Source organism: Malus domestica, chromosome 05 (genome assembly GCF_042453785.1).
Source record: "Malus domestica chromosome 05, GDT2T_hap1".
NCBI classification, from domain to species: domain Eukaryota; kingdom Viridiplantae; phylum Streptophyta; class Magnoliopsida; order Rosales; family Rosaceae; genus Malus; species Malus domestica.
This window is the reverse complement of record NC_091665.1, coordinates 12492125-12508161: the sequence shown is the minus strand read 5'-3', so window position 1 is coordinate 12508161 and position 16037 is coordinate 12492125. Positions and strand designations below refer to the sequence as shown.

The window sequence follows — 16037 nt, the reverse complement described above, 5'->3', positions numbered from 1 at the left end:
AAAAATCGTTGTTTTGGAAGCACCTAATTGCGTGATGATATGGATGAACTGGTTTGATGCAGAAAAAAGCTTCAACGTCAGATTCCTAAGCGCAGCGGTAGGAGCGTGCTGATAACGTATTGTAGCTTATTTTATTTGACAAGGAGAAGGGGGCCGACGACAAGAGTAGAGAGAGAGGGGAGATGTGTTTGTAGAATCGTAGGGGAATTATGTATTGATGATGTATTGTCCCCTACGTAATGCCTTTATTTATAATAGCAAAAGGAGATAAGAAATACTTCATCCCCAAGGAATGATTTACATAATCATATTTAAACTAGGAAAGTTCACAATATTATTAGTTATTTTAAAAATACTTTCCAAACTATCGAAATGGTCAAGGATTCTCTTCCTTTCTTTTTTTTAGCCTTTATGTTTGCACACTCAAGATTTCATCTTTGTAGAGAGAATAAAAAAAAGGAAAACTAATAAAAAATGCTTGAAAATTTTAAGTTTTAATAATAAGGACAAAATAAAGGATAAAATAAATAGTACCAGATTAACTTTTTAGTGTAAAAATATGATTTTTTTTCATAAGATAAACACTACCAGGTTGGTTAGGGTTCCCTACAAAAAAATTGTGAGAGGCGGGGAAGGGGGAGGGAAAAGGGAGCGGAGAGAATCCCGTCCGCCAAATAGAGGAAATAAAAATAAAACCCTTAGCCCACAGGCCAGCCTTCGTCTTCGTCTTTCACTTTCTTGAAGTTCTTCCTCCCTCGACTCATCTGCTTCGACAGCTAACGCCCGCTTCTAACTATAGCAACACTTGCTGAATTGAAGAGAGAGAGAGAGAGAGAGAGAGAGAGAGAGAGAGAGAGCGATGGCGGAGGAGGCAATTCTAGGATACCTGGAGTCAAAGGAGGAAATATCAGATTCCGGTCAGTTTGCAGCTGAACGTGGGCTCGATCACAACGAGGTTGTCAACGTTATCAAGAGCCTCCATGGTTTCAGATATGTTGTCGCACAGGTTCTCAGTTTTGCCCCTTTTTTCCTTTCTTTATCGTAATCTGCCATTCAGTAGACTATAGATTGTTACAAGTTACTCATGCCTGAATATGTTTTTGCCCAAAACTGATAAGTAAATACACACAAGAAAAATCCCGCATTCGCGGAATGTTTGAAAGGTTTAAATTCATGTTTTTTTTTTTTTTTTTTTTTTTTTTTGTAACTTAGTTGAAATTAAAACTACTAATTCTGAATTATAGATGTAAAATGGTGGCCTTGGTGAGTTATTCTGTTGAATACCTTTCAACAATCGTTAATCTGCAGGACATCAAAAGAGAGATGTGGATGCTTACTGATGAAGGAAGGGCATACACTGCTACCGGGTCACCGGAAGTGCAGCTGTTCCTGGCCATACCACCAGAGGGTATCCCCAAAGAAGAATTGCAGGTGTGATTCTTTCCTATGGCTCTCACCTTTATTTGGAAATTCTGATCTGATGCATTATCCATTGGTTTTATTCAATGTGTGTTTGCGATAGATTTTCGTTTTTTTATCTCCCGTGACATTGATAGTTGAAACTGATGTTTTATTCAGAAAAAGCTGGATCCATCAGTTTTCAAAATTGGAAGCGCCCAGGCTGCGAAGAGAAAATGGGTGGATATGGGCAAGCAACTAGTAACCCGAAGGGTAAAACCCTGTTCATGATATTATGTTACAATGAAACCAAGGATACTGTTATTATGTTACAATTTTATCTAAATAAGTAGGCTCTTCCGTTGATTAACCAAGGATAATGTTAGTATGTTACAATTTTCTCTCATGCATATTTCTTGTTTGCAATTGTACATACATTTTGAATTCCTCCTGGTTTGGGAGCCTGAAACTTGTGGTTATTTGATTTAAAGTTTGATGCAGGGGCAGGTTTTTAAGCGATTTCAAATGAAAATTTCACTTAGACCTCATAATTATCCTGTAAAACTAGTTACAAATCCTGGTGTATTGTTTACTTAAGCAAGGATCACAAATTAGGATTGTTGTTTCAGCTTTCACTTTGAACACTCTCTTGAATCAGGAGTCCATCATGTTGTCATCCAGCCAAAGAACATTTTTTTAATGTGTTTGAGTTCTTCCCCTCATTGTTCAGTGCCGATCGCTTTGCAATGTTTGAGTCTTTTCAAAATTTAATATTTTGTGTCAAATGGACTCTGATTTTATTGTCTGTTTAATTATGTGGTTCATTGGTGTTTTAAACATTCATTTGCACCTTTTATCTTTGTGTATGCGTTGTTTATGAATTTTCAGAAGCTTCATCCTATTGTGTGTATCTTTGTCCTTTTTCTTTTTTATGGTTCTGGCTGTACTCGGAGCAGTTCTCGTTAGTTTGGAACTCTGAGTGAGTGTCTCCATGGGGTTCTAGTGTTGTGTTATGTAATGGACATTTTGTTATCAAATTTAGTTGTGTTTTCTATTCCTGCAAAGTTGCACTTTTTTCTGTCTTGCTCAAAATTTGCTGTACATTGCCAAATCACATACTTGGAATTAGGCCTGCACTGTACTCCTGCAAATGTCGTCCAAATATCTGATGCTAGTATAACCAAGTTTTGCCTCAGTTATGTGTGCATGATGCCTATTACTTACATACATACTCATCATAATTATCTTCTTGTACGTTCTGCAGATCCAACATGTGGAGGACGAAGTAAAAAATTTGCTTCTACAGATACAAGATGGGCAGGTGGATAATTTTTTTTCAACACTAATCATCTCACATTGCATGCAACTAGATACACACATGCACATATTTAGAATGTTTGGGATATACGTTCAGCTCCAGGCTTCAGTGATGTGTAGATAGGTTATGGTATGCGTGTCTGTGTTCATCTTTTATGATGGGCTGGGGCCTGATCAAAACACATCAGGTTTAACATACTAGAAAACGGCTGCCTTATGAGACATTCAAGTGGCCTGGGGCCTGTTCGTAATTTAAATGAGCTGGGGGCACTCTGTTTATACATTATCATGCATGAAATGAAATGAGTTTGTTTTTATTTTTATTTTTCAATACCACATTCCCTCTTATCTGATGCACGTTTGCTGTCCTTAGGTACCCTCGTATCTTTTCTTCTTATATATCTTCACTGGCAACTTGTTTGGGTTTTCTTTTCATTATATGTGATTGCAGGCCATCAACCAAGATGAAATTAAGGCTCTCAAAGCAAGAAAGCTTATTGTTGCACAGTAAGCATCATATAATTTTTATACCCTTTGCTTATATAGTTCCGTTGTTTTCTTTTGAGGCCGAGGGGGTACCAATAAAATTTCTTTGACCACAGAAGATAATTTTTTATCATAGAAATCATTTTTTCTGTTCTCTCGTGCTATAGAACATGGAAGGGCTACTTGGTGAAAAAGGGCCCCAATTATGCTCCAAAGAGAAAGAAAGTAGCTACAGATTTGACTCGAGAGAATCTTCAAAGGTACATATGTGCTTGCTAATTGCTGAGTGTAAATCTTGATCAGCAGAATTTTTGGCAACAATAGTACTAAAGTTCTCTGAAGCATAGTTAACTTGGAATCACCAAAGTCATAAACATACCTCAGAAGTATCCTTGTCAAAGAAAGGGGAACGTCCTCTTGTATCCCAGGCATATTCAAACTAGAAATTTATTTTTCCAACGGTATTTGAAATGTATGTACATATTCCTATGTACCAGTCATGTTTTGGTAGACTGGGGATCCAGAGTATTTGAGGTTAATAGCTTGAAAACTAGTGTTATGTTCTTTCTTTTCTGAGACCTAATGGCATGCCCTTCTATAGGCTATCGTGAGAGAAAAACAATAAAAAAAAAACAATAACTTATGTGTTAGATAATGGAATTTGGATCAAGTACATATGTCAATAGTATTCACACTTGCAAAAGAACAAGTTGTGTAACTTTTGTTACAACCTACCTGTGCTCGGTAGAATGTCCCAGATAATACCCCCTTTTCTTAATCACAAGTTTGATTGTCAGTTCATCTAATGAGAACTGTTTCTGTCGACCATTTTTTCTTTGGTTGGATTAAATTTCTGGCTTTTATTGTTAGTTATATTATGATTGTGGGCCTTTGGTTGCTCAGCATTTCAGTCATATTGCTTTAACTGAATGAGCAATCTTTTGTATTTGCTATATAGTGCATGCATTTTGATTTATTTTATTTTATTTTGAAAAGGAGACGATTGTGTTCAAACTAAGAAATAGTATACAAAGAGGAAGACCAACCCGAGCAAACAAAACACAACAACAGCTCAGGAAAAAAACAAAAAAGATACAAGACAAACTACAAAATAACTGCCTTCCAATCTAGCGAAAATAGGGACAGCAAAATTTCCTAAACTCTGCGGAAACAGATACCCACAGCAAACAAAAACTGAACTCTTCCCCAAAGATTTCAAATCCAGCACCTTCTTCTAAGATCCTACTCTCTCTCAATCTAGAGCCTTCAAATCTAGTGCATATTTTAATTAATAATTTAATACCTTTGGCATTACAATTAGCATTTGTTAACTCTTTATATGTCCCTGGATGTTATAATGACTTTACATAAATAACCTTTCCTTTATGTTTCTTTTCTTTCTCTTTTTTTTTGTTGGTGGAAACTTTTGGGAGAGACAGGTATAACATGGCTCACTGACCTTTTCAATAGGATTTTGAAAACGAAGAAGATGCCAAATGAGTGGCGAATGAGCACTTTGGTGCCTATCTACAAGAATAAGGGCGACGTACAAAATTGCATGAACTATAGGGGTATTAAGCTAATGAGTCATACAATGAAGCTCTGGGAGAGAGTCATTGAGCATAGATTGAGGCAAGAGACACGGGTTTCGGACAACCAATTCGGGTTCATGCCAGGGCGCTCAACCATGGAGGCAATCTATCTCTTACGAAGATTGATGGAAAGATATAGAGATGGGAAAAAGGATTTACACATGGTCTTTATAGATTTGGAAAAAGCGTATGATAGGGTCCCAAGAGACATTCTTTGGAGGATTTTAGAGAAGAAAGGAGTACGAGTAGCATATATCCAAGCTATAAAGGATATGTATGAAGGAGCAAAGACTGCCGTAAGAACTCATGAAGGACAAACCGAAAGCTTTCCCATAACTGTAGGATTACATCAAGGCTCATCCTTAAGTCCTTACCTTTTTGCGTTGGTAATGGATGAGTTAACACGACATATTCAAGATGATATTCCTTGGTGTATGCTTTTCGCAGACGATATAGTGTTGATAGATGAAACTCAGGAAGGGGTAAATGCAAAGCTTAACCTTTGGAGAGAAGTGTTGGAATCTAAAGGTCTTCGCCTAAGCCGATCAAAGACAGAATATATGGAGTGCAAGTTCAGTGCAAATGGAGGCCAAAACGAGTTAGGGGTGAGGATCGGAGATCAAGAAATACCAAAGAGCGACCGTTTTCGTTACCTAGGATCTATCTTGCAAAAGAACGGAGAATTAGATGGAGATCTCAACCATAGAATACAAGCTGGATGGATGAAGTGGAAGAGTGCATCCGGCGTGTTGTGTGACCGCCGTATGCCACTGAAGCTCAAGGGAAAATTTTATAGGACGGCAATAAGGCCGGCGATGCTGTATGGCACAGAATGTTGGGCGGTGAAACATCAACACGTACACAAAATGGGTGTAGCGGAGATGAGGATGCTTCGTTGGATGTGTGGGCACACGAGAAAGGATAAGATTAGGAATGAGGATATCCGGGGTAAAGTAGGAGTAGCCGAAATTGAAGGAAAGATGAGAGAAAATCGGTTACGGTGGTTTGGACATGTGCAAAGAAGGCCTACTGACGTTCCGATTAGAAGATGCGACTATGGGACAGAGGTTCAGGGCCGAAGGGGTAGAGGAAGACCTAGGAAAACTTTGGAAGAGACTCTAAGAAAAGACCTAGAGTACTTAGATCTAACGAAGGACATGACACAGGATCGAGCACAATGGCGTTCTAAGATTCATATAGCCGATCCCACTCAGTGACTTGGATTTTCCAAGTCTCCAACTGAGAAGTTTTCCTCACTCGGGAAATTAAGGGAACACTACCCCAACCTACATGCTCCACTCAGAAAGCTTCAACATACAAGCTTTAACAAAAGAAAATTCAAAGAACTTAGCGAAGAAGGCTTTGGTGTATTTAACACAATACGTTGAAATGAAGGAAAGCTTATTTATTGATATCCCCGATAAGCTACAAATATGTACATATACATGAGTCAAAATAAGCACACAAGAGGGAGCCTTCACAAAGGTTGCTTTGGAGAAGTCTCAGCAGTCGGTAGAGCCCCAGAAAGAGAAGGCACCGGAGGGGGATCATTTGGAGCCTCAGTACTGGACAGAACCCTAGAAGGAGGAGGCATCAGAGGTTGATCATTTGGAGCTTCATTACGCGGTACAGCCCCAGAAGACGAAGGCAATAAATGCCTTTGGAACAAACCCACAAATCTCTGATGATCAAGTAAAACCTGACCATCAGTTTCCTTCATCTGGTCAAGCTTCCTCTTCATGTTTGTAGCATAGTCATGTGCGAGCCGGTGCAACTGTTTATTCTCATGCTTGAGCCCTCTAATCTCCTGTTTGAGACTCATCACTTCAGCCGCCAATGATTCAACTTGGCGGGTTCGAGCAAATAGGCGTTGGGCCATATTAGACACAGAACCTGCACACTGAACACTGAGAGCCAGCGAATCCTTAACAGCTAACTCAGCAGACCGTTTGGAAAGTAGTCTGTTATCTTTGGGAGTGAGAAGGTTCCTGGCCACCACCGCAGCGGTCATATCATTCTTCATCACGGAATCCCCAACGGTAAGAGGACCAGTAGGGGAGACGAAGGATGGGCGCCATATGTTGTCTGGAGAAGGCGGGGCTGCCTCTTCAACAAGGTTCAAGTCAAAACGACGGTCGGAGGGGCCAGACATTTTCAAAGGTGTTGAAGAGAGAAGAGGTCAGACAAATCAAGATCTTAGAAGTGCAAGAATGAAGCTTCTACTGGTGGAGATTCAAGTGTGCTTTGGAACTTAATGCCAGCCCCTATAAAAATCTGCACTCGACGAAGCTTCAGAAATCGAAGAGGCGCCTGCTCAGAAATCGAAGAGGCGTTTGCTTTCTCAAAAGCTGGGCTGCTTAGAGATCACGAGGGTTGATCTCAGAAATCGAAGAGGCGTTTGCTTTCTCAAAAGTTGGGCTGCTCAAAGACCACGAAGGCCGATCTCAAAAATCGAAGAGGCGCTCGCTTTCTCAAAAGCTGGGCTCCCCAGAGACCACGAGGGCCGATCTCAGAAATCGAAGAGGCACCTACTTTTCAAGCCTTTTCCAGCCTTGTCAGCACCTGTCACACGCACACTCAGTTTTGCGGAAATTATGGGCATTCTGTCAAAGACTTCTGGGGAAGTAGAAAACACATGAATCTTACTGTTCAATCACCCACTTCCCACACGCAACAATAGCTCATGGGTACCACAGATAACTTTGCCAAAGTTCTCTGCCAAAGTTGAGCACGTGAAGCTTGCAGCTCCCACTACATCGCTCTGACCAAGAAGGGTAAAAGAATAGCAAAGAAACAGCACTAACAAAGTTTAGACCCATAAATTTTGAAGGTCTAGCTACCATATTATTACCCACAAGGGTAAAGGAACAGTACCACTGCTGGATAATTGGAAAGTCCCTGTGTGTCAACCTCTGTGCTTCGTGGCAAGGTAGACTAGCAAACATGCCCAACCTTTACTCACATTCGAGAAAACACTCCCAATAAGATTGCTTGCTCCAAAATCGAAGAGGCACCGTCCTCCGAATCTCGAGAGCCAGACTCCCAACATGACTACTTTCTTAAAAATCGAAGAGAGGGTAAAGGAACAGTACCATTGCTGGATAATTGGAAAGTCCTTGTGTGTCAACCTCTGTGCTTCGTGGCAAGGTAGACTAGCAAACATGCCCAACCTTTACTCACATTCGAGAAAACACTCCCAACAAGATTGCTTACTCCAAAATCGAAGAGGCACCGCCCTCCGAATCTCGAGAGCCAGACTCCCAACATGATTACTTTCTCAAAAATCGAAGAGACACTGCTCCCCGAATCTCGAGAGCCAGACCCCCAGCATGATTGCTTTCTCAAAAATCAATGAGGCATCGTTCTCCGAATCAATCGAAGAGGCGCTCGCTTTCTCAAAAGCTGGGCTGCTCAGAGACCACGAGGGCCGATCTCAGAAATCGAAGAGGCACCTACTTTTCTAGCCTTGTCAGCACCTGTCACACGCACACTCAGCTTTGCAGAAATTATGGGCATTCTGTCGAAGACTTCTGGTGAAGTAGAAAGCACATGAATCTTACTGTTCAATCACCCACTTCCCACACGCAACAATAGCTCATGGGTACCACAAATAACTTTGCCAAAGTTCTCTGCCAAAGTTGAGCACGTGAAGCTTGCAGCTCCCACTACATCGCTCTGACCAAGAAAGGTAAAAGAATAGCAAAGAAACAGCACTAACAAAAGTTTAGACACATAAATTTTGAAGGTCTAGCTACCATATTATTACCCACAACTGTAAAGGAACAGTACCACTGCTGGATAATTGGAAAGTCCCTGTGTGTCAACCTCTGTGCTTCGTGGCAAGGTAGACTAGCAAACATGCCCAACCTTTACTCACATTCGAGAAAACACTCCCAATAAGATTGCTTGCTCCAAAATCGAAGAGGCACCGTCCTCCGAATCTCGAGAGCCAGACTCCCAACATGACTACTTTCTCAAAATCGAAGAGAGGGTAAAGGAACAGTACCATTGCTGGATAATTGGAAAGTCCCTGTGTGTCAACCTTTGTGCTTCGTGGCAAGGTAGACTAGCAAACATGCCCAACCTTTACTCACATTCGAGACAACACTCCCAACAAGATTGCTTGCTCCAAAATCGAAGAGGCACCGCCCTCCGAATCTCGAGAGCCAGACTCCCAACATGATTACTTCCTCAAAAATCGAAGAGACACTGCTCTCCGAATCTCGAGAGTCATACCCCCAGCATGATTGCTTTCTCAAAAATCGAAGAGGCATCGTTCTCCGAATCTCGAGAGCCAGATACCACAGACCACTTTTTCAAAGTGCTCTGACAGAGTTAAAACATGTGAAACTGGCAGCTCCCACTACTGTGCTATGACCAAGCAGGGTAAAGGAATAGCATTACTACTTGTTGTTAGGGAGACTCCTATATATGTCGACCTCCATCCCCAACGGACAGGCAGACCTGCAAAAATGCTCAACCCTTCATCATATCTGAGAGGGCACTCCCAACGAAGCCTTTCGAAATATTCAGCTTTCTTTCCCCCCGATAATACCTCTGCAAACAAGCTATACTAGAGCAAGAATATCTCATATCATCAGGGTTAAAAGCAAGAGTATCCCATATCATGCTTTTTCCCTGTCTTTTCTTTTGGCCTTGTTTTTACCTGCAAGACAAGGAGAAAGAGAGCAATCAGTCAGCACTTGGAATCAAGCTTCCAGCCAGGAACTGACTGCCTGGAACCCCTTACCTGATTACTTACCTGGCATTGCTCTCGAGTACTCATCTTCAACATCTTATGTTTCCAGGGAAGATTCCGCATCTGCTTGAGGAACAGATAGGGCAAGTGCGAAGGATACAAGGAAGCATGTGGAGACAAGCGTAACAGCACACGTGCCGATACATTCATTACTCTGTCAAAAGCAAAAGTATCCCATATCAGCAGGGTGGAACGTACTCTAGATTTGATGGACTTGTTTTGACCCTCAAATTCTTCAGTCGGCCTTATACTCTGGAGGAAACCAGAAAACCCTCCAGCTCAGTTCAAGAATAAGCCTGTGGAAAGTTACTTCTTCAAAAGCAAAAGTATCTCATATCATCTCTTCTCATTTTTCTTCTCTCTATCCTTCATGCTGCTGCAAGATGGGGAGAAGGTGAACAATCAGTCGGAGCTCTGATTGCTTACCTTGTCTGTCACCTCTTTCAGCAGACCCCCTAGCTCGGCGACTTGGGGGACTCCTACTACATGGTTTGTATCGCGCTTGACCAAGCCTGAAACTACAAGTAAGCTTCAAGTGAAATTGATACATTACCTTGTGCATCTCCACCAGTTAAAGATACCACCCCTGGATGGAGGAAGAGTACTTCCAGAGAAGATGCCACATCTACCTATGAGACAGATAAGGCAAGTCAAGACGACACCACACTCCGATACTTAGAAGTTTCGTGACTACGAGATCATTCTCCCACAATATTTCCTAATGTCATTTGTACTAAATCATTCACTTGTACTCACTAAATGAGAGCTTGAACCTATGTACTTGTGTAAACCCTTCACAATTAATGAGAACTCTTCTATTCCGTGGACGTAGCCAATCTGGGTGAACCACGTACATCTTGTGTTTGCTTTCCTATCTCTATCCATTTATATACTTATCCACACTAATGACCGGAGCAATCTAGCGAAGATCACAAAAAGCAATCGTTTTCGCTACCTAGGATCTATCTTGCAAGAGAACGGAGAATTAGATGGAGATCTCAACCATAGAATACGAGCTGGATGGAAAGAGTGCATCCGGCGTGTTGTGTGACCGTCGTAGGCCACCGAAGCTCAAGGGAAAATTTTATAGGACGGCAATAAGGCTAGCGATGTTGTATGGCACAGAATGTTGGGTGGTGAAGCATCAACACGTACACAAAATGGGTGTAGCGGAGATGAGGATGCTTCGTGGGATGTGTGGGCACACGAGAAAGGATAAGATTGGGAATGAGGATATCCGAGGTAAAGTAGGAGTAGCCGAAATTGTAGGAAATATGAGAGAAAATCGGCTCCGGTGATTTTGAACATGTGCAAAGAAGGCCGACTGACGCTCCGGTTCGAAGATGTGACTACGGGACAGAGGTTCAGGGCCGAAGGGGTAGAGGAAGACCTAGGACAACTTTGGAAGAGACTCTAAGAAAAGACTTAGAGTACTTGGATCTAACGGAGGACATGACACAAAACCGAGCGCAATGGCGTTCTAGGATTCATATAGCCGACCCCACTTAGTGGGAAAAGGCTTTGTTGTTGTTGTTTGATTATGTGACGCACCCATTAATGAATGCTGTTATATGCAGTTTATCTTGCTTATAGATTTAAATGATTATTTCTGTAATTAGGGGCGATTGGAAGGAACTGGAGTTCAAAGAGTATAACTTCAGCGCTAAAGGTCTGCCTATTGAAAGTGGTCATCTTCATCCGCTGCTCAAGGCAAGAACAGATTTCCATTGTATATTTTTAAAAGTAGTTTTTTGAGTATTATAAAACCATTATATTGTGTAAGTCCTCAGCAGCTAATTTCTTGTATTACAAGGTTTAAAAAAAATGTGGAAATAGAAAATAAGGAGATAAAAACACATCCCTTTGACTTTCGTAGTTTAGAGCAGATAAGATTAGCGACCATTTTTCTAGTCAAGATAATCACATCTTACAGTAGTTTACTGCAAGCTGGCATTTTAGTAGTATCAGTGATGCAAAAGGATATGGTATTTTTTGTTTTAGGCTTTAGCAGACTTTCAAATGATACCGCCAAAGTCTGTGGGTGCTCAATTTGTGCTATGGTATGAGTAAAAGTTTTAGTTTGAAGCTGTTTTGTATAAATTAGCTGTTAGCATTGCTAATTGAATTTCCCAATTTTCAGGTACGACATCAGTTGAAGGGTATTTTCAGGCAGATGGGGTAAGACCTGTTTCTTGTCTAATATTTGCTGATAACGTGCTCTCTCTCATATACATGTACTCCTCCCTATGTATAAGTCTGATCTTTATGTATGGGGTTTTTGTACTGACTGCAGGTTTGAGGAGATGCCAACAAACAATTATGTCGAGAGCAGGTAGCCTCCCTTCTTACTTTTACCAACTTTTACCAACTTTTCTTACTTTTAATAGTTCCAATGTCAATTGTAGGTTATGATAGGACTACTACTTCTAGCCCAGTCTAGTTGATGACAAGTAACCATATTGCTAAATCATCTACAGGGAATTGTAGAATCTAATGTCATTTTATGGATGAGAATAATTTGAGTACCATTTTAACAAAAAAAAGTAAATCTGTTCAGGGGATTTGTTCCCGAGGAAGATATGCTAAGATTTTGATGAACAAATTCAAGCTAATTTCCGGTCCTGGAAGAAGAAAATGCATGATTATTCACAGATTATTTTGCACTCCTCACTGGTATACCGTATTTCTGTTATCTAGCTGGAGTGACAATAAATTTTAGTGATAGTTACAGGTTCTGTTGAACTATTGGTTTCAAAAACCTCCCATAAAGTAGATATTTGTGCGAATGTTTTTCACTAGATGGAAAGTGCTTTGAGTAATAACTTTAATGTGAAAACTCTCTCTCTCTCTCTCTCTCTCTCTCTCTCTCTCTCTCTCTTCATTTTATCGGTAGAGTATTATTTCTTATTGAAATTCTCTCATTAGTATTGTTTCTGTGGGATTTCAGTGCTTACAGCTTCAGTATTCATGATAACCAATGGTGAAATACTGAGATTTTTTGTTTCTGCTTTACTTACAGCTTCTGGAACTTTGATGCGCTTTTCCAGCCACAACAACACCCTGCCCGTGATTCGCATGATACATTTTTCCTACAAGGTGTCTTTGACGTTATTGCTTTATCCTGCATGCTTCTGTATCTTTATTCCAAATAATACTTGTCTGGGTTTTTGCTTTTAGTTCCTTCAACCACCAATGAGCTGCCTGAAGATTACGTTGAGCGGGTGAAGCAGATTCATGAGTCTGGTGGTTATCAATCCCGAGGGTATGGCATTCAAACTTCCTTTAATGTTTTAACCTCACAATATTTGATATAACTACATGTTTCTGTTCTCTTTCTGGCAGATATGGGTATGATTGGAAAAGAGAGGAAGCAGACAAAAATCTTCTGCGAACTCACACAACTGCTGTTTCCTCCAGGATGCTGTACGCACTAGCCCAGGTGTGTTCATTTTTTGAATCTTTAACTGATATGCTCTTCATGTCTTTCAATTGATTACTAATTTCTTTTTACGTTTAAAGCTAATTCTAAACTATGAAACTTCTTTCCTTTATTTTCCCCTTCTTCCGCCTTTCCTTTTTAATGGCACAATCTGTAATCTTTGTATTCAATAAATGCTGAGTTGGTCTTTGTATTCAATAAATGCTGAGTTGGTGTGAAGTTTAATCCGCTTACAATGCCTTTTTGGTGTTGGTATTTTTCTTGCACTATGATTCTTTTAATGTAAGGCTAGCCGACATTCACCTCTCCCAGACCCTGCGTAAAGCGGGAGCCTTGTGCACTGGGTATGACCTATGATTCTTTTAATGTAAACCAAAAATTATTCAGTCTTGAATTATTATCATATTTTACTTGCTACCAACTCATATTTATACACATTTAAAAATTGAAATCTTATCGAGGTCTAATTAGCATGCATACAGCTCTTAAAGGTTTTCAAAGAATTTTCTTCCATTTTTCCCCAAAAGGTGTTTCTAACTATTTGTTAAGTAATTATTTGATGTATTTTCTGTCTAACTTTAGCAGTTGCAGGTCTTTAATATAGGCTTCACCTTTGGTTTTGCCATTTTTCATGTGCCTGCTTAAGCTGACACATTCACACATGAGCAGTCCTGAAGTTGTAATTGTTTTTCTTTCTTTTGCATTGTCACAGAAACCATTTGTGCCCAAAAAGTACTACTCTATTGATCGTGTGTTCAGAAATGAAGCAGTAGATCGAACACATCTTGCAGAGTTCCACCAGATAGAAGGTAGTGTACAGTTTATTTATATATGTCGAGGGTAGCAGATGTTCTTTAACACCTTAACGAGAGGGAAAGGAGTAACATTCAGTATAAGTTGGGAGTTTGGTAAATCCGTCGTGCACTGGTGTTTGTGGGCTATGGATGTAATTGAAACTAGGTTAAGGTGGTCTGTGTAAATCAGTCGCCTCTCTGAATTTCTGCTTCTGGTTTTAGGTTTGGTATGTGATCGAGGGCTTGCTCTTGGTGACTTGTTAGGAGTACTCAAAGAATTCTTCTCACGTCTGGGTAAGATATTGGCCGGCATTTTGCTGCTGTCTTGGTTTTTGTGCTTGTGATTTTGGATATTGGGTTACTAGAATGCACTTATTTGTTTCTATTTTTACTCTTAGGCATGTCGAAACTGCGATTCAAGCCAGCTTATAATCCATATACCGAGCCTAGCATGGAGATTTTCAGGTGCAAGTTTATTCTCAATAAGGTGAAAATGCTATTTCGTGTGTGTAGTTGAAAGCTGATAAACAATTTCCTTTTTGCTCAAATAGTTATCATGAAGGCTTGGGGAAATGGGTAGAAATTGGAAATTCAGGCATGTTTAGACCTGAAATGCTGCTTCCTATGGGACTCCCGGAAGATGTTCGTGTTATTGCATGGGGCCTCTCCCTCGAAAGGTGAGAATAAATTATTTTGTCGATACTGTTTTCCTCGGTGTCTTTTTTGAAAGTGAAGATTTGCTGAAGAGCACTCTTTAACTATGCTTTGGAGAAATCCAATAGGCGGGTGGGGAACTCTTGCTAGAAAATACTCTAAACTATAATTGCTTTCTTGTGTGGATTTTAATTTGGCACCAGACCGACGATGATTCTCTATGGGATTGATAACATCAGAGATCTTTTCGGACACAAGGTAAGACGGACATCCTTATCTTCAATCTTTTTCGTAAATTTTTCATTCTTCCGAATTGGGGTTTCACCTGGTTCTCGTATTTTCTAGGTCGATCTTGGTCTCATCAAGAGAAACCCAGTCTGTCGGCTTGGATTATAAGCGTTTTCTGTGGCCGTTGCAAGATTTTTGTTGTACTGCAGTTTGCTCATTCTAAATACAAATATACTGAGAATTTACGCCAAGGCGTAACCTTTTGTTGATAGAAAAAAAAAAAGGCTTATCTTCATTTGATGAAGACTCACGATTTGCCATTTTTATGGAACTGAATTGTTATTTGTAGACATCGAAATTTCGGTAAATAAATGTTGACCGATAAATCAAAGTTTCAACGCTCATCTATTACATAAATTTTACACGTAACGTGTGTCTAAACAAAAAATCGAAATAAGTTGGAAAAGTCATCAAACAGGACACGTGTCAACACCTGGCAGAAACGACTTATTTCATATGGAATATTATATTCAAAATTAGGCCTTGGAAATTTCTATAAATAGAAGGCTAATTCATTCATTTGAGGGGAGGAATTCATATTACACCTTGAAGCTCTGAAGCTCTGAAACTCCGAAACTCTCAAGCAAATCCCGAAGGATCAAGAAAGCCCTTTTCGTTCTTCATCAAATCCATCTTCAAGATCAAGCCCCGACGGCCCTTGAAGAAAGTGTTCTTCGTTCTTCGTTCTTCATTCATCATTCTTCCAAGATCAAGCCTCGACGGCCCCTTGGATCAACAATCATCCACCTTCAAGATCAAGCCCTGACGGCCCTTGAAGAAAGTGTTCTTCGTTCTTCGTTCATTGTTCTTCTAAGATCAAGCCCCGACGGCCCCTTGGATCAACAACATCAACAAATCCACACGTCCAACCGTTCTTCAAGATCAAGCCCAAAAGCCCTTGGAGATCCGTTCATCACTGTTCTTCAAAGATCAAGCCCAAAAGCCCCTTTGAAGATCCGCTCAAATCCACCTTCAAGATCAAGTCCACGGCCCTTGAAGAACGTTCATCCTTAGATCAAGCCCAACGGCCCTTTGGATCAATCGCACATCCACAAATACACACCTTACGGAGATTGAATCAGAGGATCAAATTTAAGAGAGATTGTAACCCAAAATCATCAAATACAAATATTTGTTTGTGCACGTTGTTCTTGTCTCTTTCGTTTCAGGAATTTTCCGTGTTCACAAATTGGCACGCCCAGTGGGACCATCTCTACCTCTCATCTCTTTCTCCGTTCAAGAAATTCGAGCACACTTCCAAAATCAATGGCATCAAGGAAGGCTCAATCTGTTCCCACAACCAACACGAA

General features: G+C 40.4%; 1 protein-coding gene across 1 annotated transcript; it reads left to right on the top strand.

Annotated features, from left to right (window-relative positions):
- The first annotated feature begins 594 nt into the window (after positions 1 to 594).
- On the top strand, positions 595 to 15058 carry LOC103418649 (phenylalanine--tRNA ligase alpha subunit, cytoplasmic). Its single transcript, XM_029102038.2, has 18 exons — positions 595 to 1006; positions 1309 to 1431; positions 1579 to 1671; positions 2663 to 2719; positions 3167 to 3222; positions 3369 to 3461; positions 11172 to 11262; positions 11693 to 11730; positions 11846 to 11884; positions 12572 to 12648; positions 12730 to 12814; positions 12895 to 12991; positions 13704 to 13800; positions 14008 to 14079; positions 14184 to 14250; positions 14337 to 14462; positions 14643 to 14697; positions 14785 to 15058. Exons 1-18 carry the CDS (start codon positions 860 to 862, stop codon positions 14833 to 14835), a joined length of 1464 nt encoding a protein of 487 aa, XP_028957871.1. The 5' UTR covers positions 595 to 859; the 3' UTR covers positions 14836 to 15058.
- The last annotated feature ends 979 nt before the right edge of the window (positions 15059 to 16037 follow it).